Below are 8,674 nucleotides of genomic sequence, written 5' to 3' on the forward strand. Positions count from 1 at the left end.
AAATTATATTTAAGTCATATATATATTTGCTCCATATTCAGACTCCTTTCCTTGATTTCCTTTTTTTTGATATATGTATGTAATGAATCGACCCTTTTAATTAAATAATAACAGAGATTGAATCTTCAGAGGAAAGGTTTGGCTTTATTCCATCATCTCTAGACCTTATTGATACCTCGTGAGAGAGATATCATTGTCCAGTTGACAATTGTGAGGTAGTATTTTGAGATGATGTTTCTTTCTTGTTGAGGTGAAACAGGATGCGCTTCGACATGTTTTCGCTAGTCGAATTGCTGCGATAGAGGACTCGCCTCAGTGGAAGCGATTATCATTTGTCTCTTGTGCTTATAATGGCTTGGTTTTGATGGATGATTCCTTGAGACTTCTACCTGTTGTTGAAACCCTTGATCTAAGTAGAAACAAGTTTTCTAAAGTGGATAATCTATGGAGATGTAGCAAGTTGAAGCACCTAGACCTTGGTTTCAATCACTTGAGGACAATTGCTTCATTTAGTAAGGTAAGGTTATTTCATATTCTTATAACCCCTTCCTTCCTCTTGAGTTACAATATCATGTAAATAATTACTCTTGGAAGTGTTATCATTTACTGAACCTGATGTTCACGTTTACTTATAACTCGTGTTCCCCCAGTCATGCTTGTTCATCTATATTCAGTTATGTTCGTTTGTAAACAGTTTGTTTGTGTTCGTGTTTGGTTAAAGTTAAACGAATGAACATGAACATGCCCATTCGTGTTCGTTTACAAGCCTAGATAGTATTCTTTACATGTTAACATAAGGTTTTCAGAGCCGGGATCTTAGCGGCCCGAGACCCTACCAATAGTTTACCATGAGTGATTTACTAGGTTCGGTTGTATGTAGGTATCATGTCAAATTGCAAAATTGGTGTTGAGGTACAATGCTTTGACTACTATTCGTGGGATCGAGAATCTAAAGTCACTGGAGGGGTTTGATCTTTCCTACAATGCCATTTCTAGTTTTGAAGAGCTTGAACTCCTAACTGGTCTTCCATCACTTCAGAATTTATGGTTAGAAGGAAACCCTGTATGTGCTGCTAGTTGGTACCGAGCACAAATTTATAGCTTCTTTTCTGATCCTGATACGGTAAGAATTGGAAGAAAAACATATAATATTGCTAAACACTTTCATCAATTTTTCCCCCTAATGTACACTGGGGGTTTTCATTTTTTGTCATTTCAGTCAAACTCACTAACACCGTTAAGACTGATATGCCCTCACTAACACATATATAAATAGAGTGAACTACCAGTTTCCCCTGGTTACACTAGGATTTCATTTTTTAATATCGAATAAAAACTATAATTCTTTACGATGTTCCAGATACAAAATTGTTCATAAATACCAACCATGTTGCGGTTTTGTCCTCTATTTTTCTTGTTTCATACAACGCTTGATAAACTACAGGTGTTCATTGGTCCTGTTTTCAGTTTACTCGGGGTGGCTGACCAGCAAAACCAGTTTTGTGTCTCTTAGTTGTCTTTTTATTATTAAGAAAATATATAATATTATTATGTTTTGTTTGTGCCTTTTTAATGTGTAAATTGCAGCTGATATTAGACGACAAAGGGATATCAACTAGAGAGGCATGGAAGCGGCAGATTATTATTGCTGGTAGGCATACGCAACCGGCTAGCTTTGGTTTTTATAACCCAGCTAAAAATGATGCTGCAGGAGAGGGGAGTGTTAACACAAAAATGGTTAGTTATTTATTAGTAACTTTGTTGAATTGAATAGGTGTTGTGTGTTTGGAAGTGCTTTTTGAAAGTGATTATGGGGTGATATTATATAATCAGAATTATGGTTGTAAACAAGCCAAGCTACTTGTGAGCTGCTCGAGATAGGCTCTCTAAAAGCTTGAATCGAGAGTGCTCGAGCCTAAAACTAAGTTAGTTAAATAAACGAGCTTGAGCCTAACGTTAAGAATTAACAATTCGAGTGCGAGCTTTGGTAAGTTAACCAACCCGAGCTCTGGCTCAGCTCGGCAAGTTTACACCCCGTTCAGAATCTAGTACTCAACTTTAGTTAGATGGGTTGTAGGAGATAGTGTTTGTATATGCTTGTGTTGTTTTGAGATTGTAATAATCAGATTTTGTTTACTCAAGTAACTAATGGACAGATGAAGGTAAAGTTATCTTTGCTTTTAGTAATTAAGCAGAATCAGTTCATCAAAACATCAAAAAACTGATTATTAAGAGTTTAGACATCAACCTTCAAGGCAGTATAAAACACAATGAAAATGCATACTTTTTTGACTTAATTTTCAGCGGAAGCTATCTCGTGTTGCAAGCATTGAAACTGAAGCAAGTTCTATATCCTATGATGACTCTATTACTTATGATGACGAGGATCGAGACAAACTGGAGAACGTTAAATTTATTAAAAAAATTGAGATCATGAAACGAGAACGTTCCGCTTTATGGTTGGATGAGTTTCACAAGTGGATGACTTATGTTCCTGATGATCATATGAAGGGCAATATGCAAAGTCCCACCAAAGATAAGGATTTTAGAAAAAAGAGACGATTAAAACATTTTGGTAAAAAAACAAGATACATATCGGGCTCTGCTGATGTTTTTGAAAATAACCACCGTTTGGAACTTCAAGAATCTTATTACCCGCATGATGATTTGTCTGTTAACACTGCATCACATGAGACCGAAGATGGGCCGTTTTTAAGTCGCCTGAAACCGAAACATTATAACAATGGTATTATTAATTATTGTTATTAGTGTTTATTATTAGGGTTTATTAGTATATGGCCTGTAGTACCAAGTTAGAAATCTGTTAATCACTTGTATATTCGTGTTTGATCGTGTAATTCTTAACTAAACAAACGGCCGAACACGAATGATTAAACGAACAAAGTTTTCCTGTTCATGTTTCTTCATTAAGAAAATGATTGTGTTCATGCTCGTTGAAGTTCATTCATTAACAACTAAAACGAGCAGTTCACGAACATAAACGAACGAACATAGCTGAAAATAGATGAACGAACACAACTGAGCTAAAGCTTGTTAAAAGTAAATGTGAAGAGCCAAAAATATGTTGGACCTAAAAAGTTATTAATACTAGACTAAATTGTAACGAGCCAAAAATTCAGTGAATACATTAATGAACGTAAATGAACAAACTTAAATAAGCGCAAACGAACGAACAAAACTGAAGATAAACAACTTTAAATGAACGAATGAGACATGCGTTCATGATCTTGTTTAACTAAATGAAAAAATGTTTTGTTCATGTGTGTTCGTTTATGAAACACACAAATGAACATAAATGAACTCCCCCCTAACGGTTCACAGAACATTCGGTTTGTTTACAGCCCAAATTCTATTACAACAGTCAGATATATTTTCCCATTTACATGTGCAGGTATCAAAGTTGAAAGACGAGAAATGACAATCTTGGATACTATGACTATGTATAATATTACTGAAGCGCATTCACCCTCGGTTTATACAGGATCGCCACCTCATTATCAAGAGGATATTCTTCATCGCCTCCATAATTTAGAGGAAGAATATTTACAATTATCTTTAGAGTCATACGCATCTTCAGATACCGATACAAGCGATAGTGAAAACGAGCATGTTGAAACTAAATCAGTTATTATTCATCATGACTCTGCAAGAAGTATGGATAACATATCATTTTTCTCTTGTGAAGATTTAACAAAAACGATAGAGGATGAATCGTTTATTGTAAAAGATGGGGATTCTGAACTATTAGGCAACAATGGTTATGAAGCAAGTCCGAATGATGGTGAAATAGTTGGCCTTCTGAAGCAAGAAGCAAGTTGGTTGGACCAAAAAACATGCAAAAGAAAACCAAAAACGAGAGTTGTTTCTTTAACGGATGATGATTATGATGCGCATGTATTTAATAACTTCAAGACGCACGAACTACACAAAGAGACTAGCATAAGTGATTACCGGATGTTGGTTGAGGGTATGTATGCGTGTATAGGTGGCAGTTTCAACCTCTTTATTTATCAATAGTTCTATTCGGGTCTTCTTTTATCTCTGGTGGGTCAAAGTTAAGTCCAAGTTTCCACAAGGATGTTTAAATTGATAAAAGCTATTTGTGGAAATAATATAACTTTTTGTAATTATGACTCACTAGTTATTTCCAAAAAAGTTTGATTTTTTTGTACAAAATGTGTTTTGGACAACCCAACTTGACCCACCCAATCCCCTCTAAATTTCTAGGGTGACAATTGTGATCCATTGTTAAAATAGTCAACGGGTTCAAATGGATCATTTTTAAGTCAACATGGGTCACCTTAAACTAGTCAACGGGTTTAAACATGTAATTATTATTAAACCATATAACTTAAAAAGGTCCAAATAGGTTAGCACCACCCATGACCATTTTAACATGTGGTGGGGCCGTACAGGTGGATGTGTACTTTTTTCTAAAACGACTCACTTTGCTTAGAACCTGCTTTGAACGAAACTCATTTTACTTAGAACCTGTTCTGACCCGAACCCGCCTGCCTGACCGGCCTAGTTTGCAGGCTTACAAATTTCCAACTTCTCGTTAATTTTATTGATGCAGGAGGAGGGATTTTTCCTGAAAAACTCATACCAGGTCCGGGTACAAGAGATTTTATTTCAAAGAACTTCAAAGTAGATCTTGCTGATTTTGGGGTTCACGAAACATGCAGGCAATATGTGTCTTGCCATTGTTTGTGTGAGGATCCATCCGGATACAGTAAAAGGTAATGTTTTAACTTTTAACGCTTATGCGTTAACTATATCTGTTTTAAATGACATTATTGTTGTTGTTGTTATATAGGGGAATGGCGTTATTACTTAGCTGTGAAAAGAAATTGTATGTTGCACTCCTTAATGGGGAACATGATGGGTCAGGTTAGGTTTGTTGCGGTATGACCATTAAGCAAATTGTAATTGGGTTATAATTGTCTAATAATGTTACGTCTTGAGTATGATATTGTTTCTTATTTCTATTTACATTAATATTACTCTCATGTTGCAGGATCTAGCCCAAGTCTAGTTGGTTGCCTTGGGACTGAAGATGTTAAAGAGGTTTTAGTAGGTCTGGGACTCCAGGCAGTGAGGTTAGTAACGGTTCAAAATGGGTAATTTTTGGGACGGGTCAAGTTGGGCTGACATGAAACAATTTTTGCCAAAATATTATATTTTTAAATTTATAATGTGTCAGTTTTTTGCATTAAAGACACTCCTTGGGAAACCAGGTGTGTGCGCGAAACCGATAAAACCAAACCGAAAAAAGATTGATGGTTTATTTTTGTGTTTTTATACTAAAAAACGAGCTTTCAGTTTGGTTTTAATTTTGCATGTAATGAAAACCAAATAAAACATAACTGAATTTGTGGTTTTTATTTTATATATTTAATTTCAAGTATTTATAAGAATTTAATAAACATATTAGCCCATAGTAATCAATTAGGTATAAATTAAAAAATGTATTACTTAACCCCATTTTTGTTTTTCGGCCCAAAATATTCAAGCTCAAAGCAATGCTGAAGCTAAACTGAACCCAAACCAAAAACCGAAAACACCTAAACCGAACTGAACAAACACGAGCGAGGCAAGTTCGTGTTCGTTCATTTAACTCTAACGAACAAATGGTCAAACACGGACAACCAAACAAATGGTCTTGTTCGTATTCCTTTGTCAAGAAAATGAACGTGTTCATGTTCGTTCGTTAATAGTATAAACACACAATTGAACGTAAATGAACATAAACAAATGAACACAACTGAACGTAGATGAACGAACATAACTTAACAAACGCCAGTTAAGAGTATAAGTTAACGTCAATTTGTTGGGCCTGAAAAGTTGATGAAACTGGATTAATATGTAATGGCCTGAAAATTTTAAATGGATACATAAACAAGTGAACATAAATGAACGAATGTTCACATACATAAATGAACAAACAGGGCGTGTGTTCATGTCTGTTCGTTTAACTAAACGAACAAGAAGCTATGTTCATGCTCCTTCGTTTACTAAATAAACAAATTTCCTGCCAAACAGTTCATTGAACGTTTGGTTCGTTTACAGGGTGTACGCTAAACGAGGGGGGAGGTATTTGTTCATAACTAGGAGTGTAGAGAAATCAAGACTACTTATATCAATGCTTGAATTCTTTCATTCAAATGCCAAGATGAAAGGATTTCCTCTTGTAAGGTGATTACTAACTTACCAAAAACGATCTTTGTTTCTGTTAGGAGGTGTTTAGATGATGCCTGTTGAATGTGATTATGTGACAGTGAGTTACCTGATTTAGGTAATCAGTTGTATTAAGATGGCCTGCTAACAATTGTGTTTGGATCACTATACTTCTGTTCTGCTGCTTCTAGTTGTAATTACTAGATAGTCATAGTCACATGCTTGAGTATTTGGCAAATTCTGATTATATAAGAAACTATATACAAAGTGGCTGGAAAGGATGCTTTTGTTAGGAAAAGGAGATACATTTTTGTGAAGTCTCTCAGATTAGATTAATAGATGGTATGCATCGGTAATTTATTTTACTCTTAGTTATTAGTTTTATATTATCGGGTATGAAACTGATCATCCAAAATTGCTTATCTAATTAAATAGATCATCCAAAATAAAGGTGGCATACTGTGTGTGTAAGGGTATATATATATAGGTTCTTTGTTTCATATAACAGAACCAAGCTTTTCCTTTTACTTTCTACAAATTAAACTTTCATATACATACATACATACATACATACATGCATGCACACACACGCACAATATACATACACGCACACGCACAGGCACAGACCCCCCCCCCCCAGACGCACGCACATAACGTAACGTAATCAAAGGGGCCTGAACCAACAATTTATATGTACCTCTAATTGATTTGTCACTGAAAAAAGAATACTGGTTGCCATCCGTGGACGTAGGCCAGTTTATACCAAACCATGGTAATCCCTGTGTTCGTTTATTGCTTTCATGCTATGTGCGTGTGTGTTTATTCACACTAAACCTTATTACACAACAAGACAAAACTGTTTCAAAATTTATATCCAAACCTTGGTTTAAAAAGGCTGAGGAAAACGCATGAGGGGCAAAAAGGCGCGTCTCATCTAGTTTTGCTTTCAGACATAATGAAAGGTTTACTTGATAAATAGGTTTATATGTTAACACAGATGAGAGATGAGCAGCTTTTGGTTGTAAATAAAAACTTATTTGGTTGTACATAGATGCACACTTTTTTAACCAAGATCCAAACACCCGCTAAAATGATTTGTGGTCCTTTTTTAAACCAAGGTCCAAACACTCCCTAAAATGATAGCGGTTGAAATTGAGAACTTTCTACTTTAACGCGTGCATTCGGTTTATATGTATGTCAGTTTGGACAAGATCCAGGTTGCTTTGTTTGAGAGAGATGTTTGTGGAGGTTCAAAAACAAACATCCTTCAGTATTCAATGGTGCTATTTTGTAACAATAATTCTAAAGGTATCATTTTGTTGTTTTATATAAAATTTAAAAAAAAAAATACTTTCTTGTATGTAATGCAACATGATTTAATTTGGTTGTCAGATAATGAATGGTTTTCAAGATCATTGTTTGTTGTTGGTGGATATATGCTTGTATGCATTGAAGATATCTCCCAATTTGGTTTTGATTCACAAGACATCTTTACTCCATATTTCTCTCTTAATACATGTTGTTTCATTGCAAATGCATTGGAAATGGTAAGCTGTTAATTATAATAAGAATTTAAACAAACAAGCTATCACATAATAATATCTGAATATAAATGAGCAGGTTATAGACACCAAAGAGAGGTGGTGTGTGACACTAACCCTCACTTCTGTTACATCAGAGTTCACCCCTTGGGACTTACCCACGAAATCGTCAAATGGTTCACTTGACACCCGTCCTGTGACCTGGAAGATGAGGTGGTTCAGTGAAGAAGGTTTGCTCAAATTCACTGCACTCGTGAAGGCACTCCATGATGGTGTGGGACCCGCGTCTCCTTTGAAAATAAGATACGCTTCTTAATTAAGTTTCATACTTCTACTTGTTTATAGAGCGTTATTCATTTTATTCTTATATTCATTTCGTGTATTTGGTTTTAGTTTTTGTCACTTGAAATTTAGTTGTTTGGTAGGTGATTGTTATGCGCAAGAATAAATGTATAGTGCCGTGGTTGAAATAATACGTTGGTTCTTTCGATAATTTCAAACCATTTTGTAAATTGTTGTTTTGGATTTCATTCATCCTCGTGTTTATGGTCCGATGGCTTGATCAAAACTCACTTGTAAGAAGCTAGCTTGATATCTACTCGAATAATAAACAGAGTTGCAATTTTTTTATAGAGGACAAACAGAGTTGTAATTTTTTTTGTAAATTAGGGAACCTCGTAGTAGACGGGACCAACCGAGAGAGGGGTCGGGCTATCGAACACGGGTTAGAAGTGAATTACGAGTCGGACCAATCTGCGAATAGAGCGAGCTCTTGGTTTTGCTTTGTATTACAAAACGCAACACAAATCAAGTATACATTAAATAGTTTTAGAATGAAAACTAAAACACGTAAAAGTAAAACGTGTTTGGTGTTGGACCAAAAGTTAATCCAAAAATTAATAAGTTATAAGTAATATAACATGAGATGGATAAGT

The 8,674-nt window shown here is 35.2% G+C and overlaps 1 protein-coding gene across 1 annotated transcript; it reads left to right on the forward strand.

Annotated features, from left to right (window-relative positions):
* The first annotated feature begins 252 nt into the window (after positions 1-252).
* On the forward strand, positions 253-8,130 carry LOC143576151 (uncharacterized). The gene is made up of 12 exons (XM_077060318.1): positions 253-517; positions 881-1,123; positions 1,588-1,737; positions 2,305-2,746; positions 3,413-3,988; positions 4,598-4,760; positions 4,838-4,911; positions 5,039-5,120; positions 6,091-6,216; positions 7,400-7,506; positions 7,591-7,745; positions 7,819-8,130. The coding sequence occupies exons 1-12, from the start codon at positions 365-367 to the stop codon at positions 8,053-8,055; spliced, it is 2,508 nt and encodes an 835-aa protein (XP_076916433.1). The 5' UTR covers positions 253-364; the 3' UTR covers positions 8,056-8,130.
* The last annotated feature ends 544 nt before the right edge of the window (positions 8,131-8,674 follow it).

This window comes from Bidens hawaiensis, unplaced genomic scaffold (genome assembly GCF_021521415.1).
Source record: "Bidens hawaiensis isolate Kalapana, Puna unplaced genomic scaffold, B.hawaiensis_p1.1 tig00001440_1, whole genome shotgun sequence".
NCBI lineage: Eukaryota > Viridiplantae > Streptophyta > Magnoliopsida > Asterales > Asteraceae > Bidens > Bidens hawaiensis.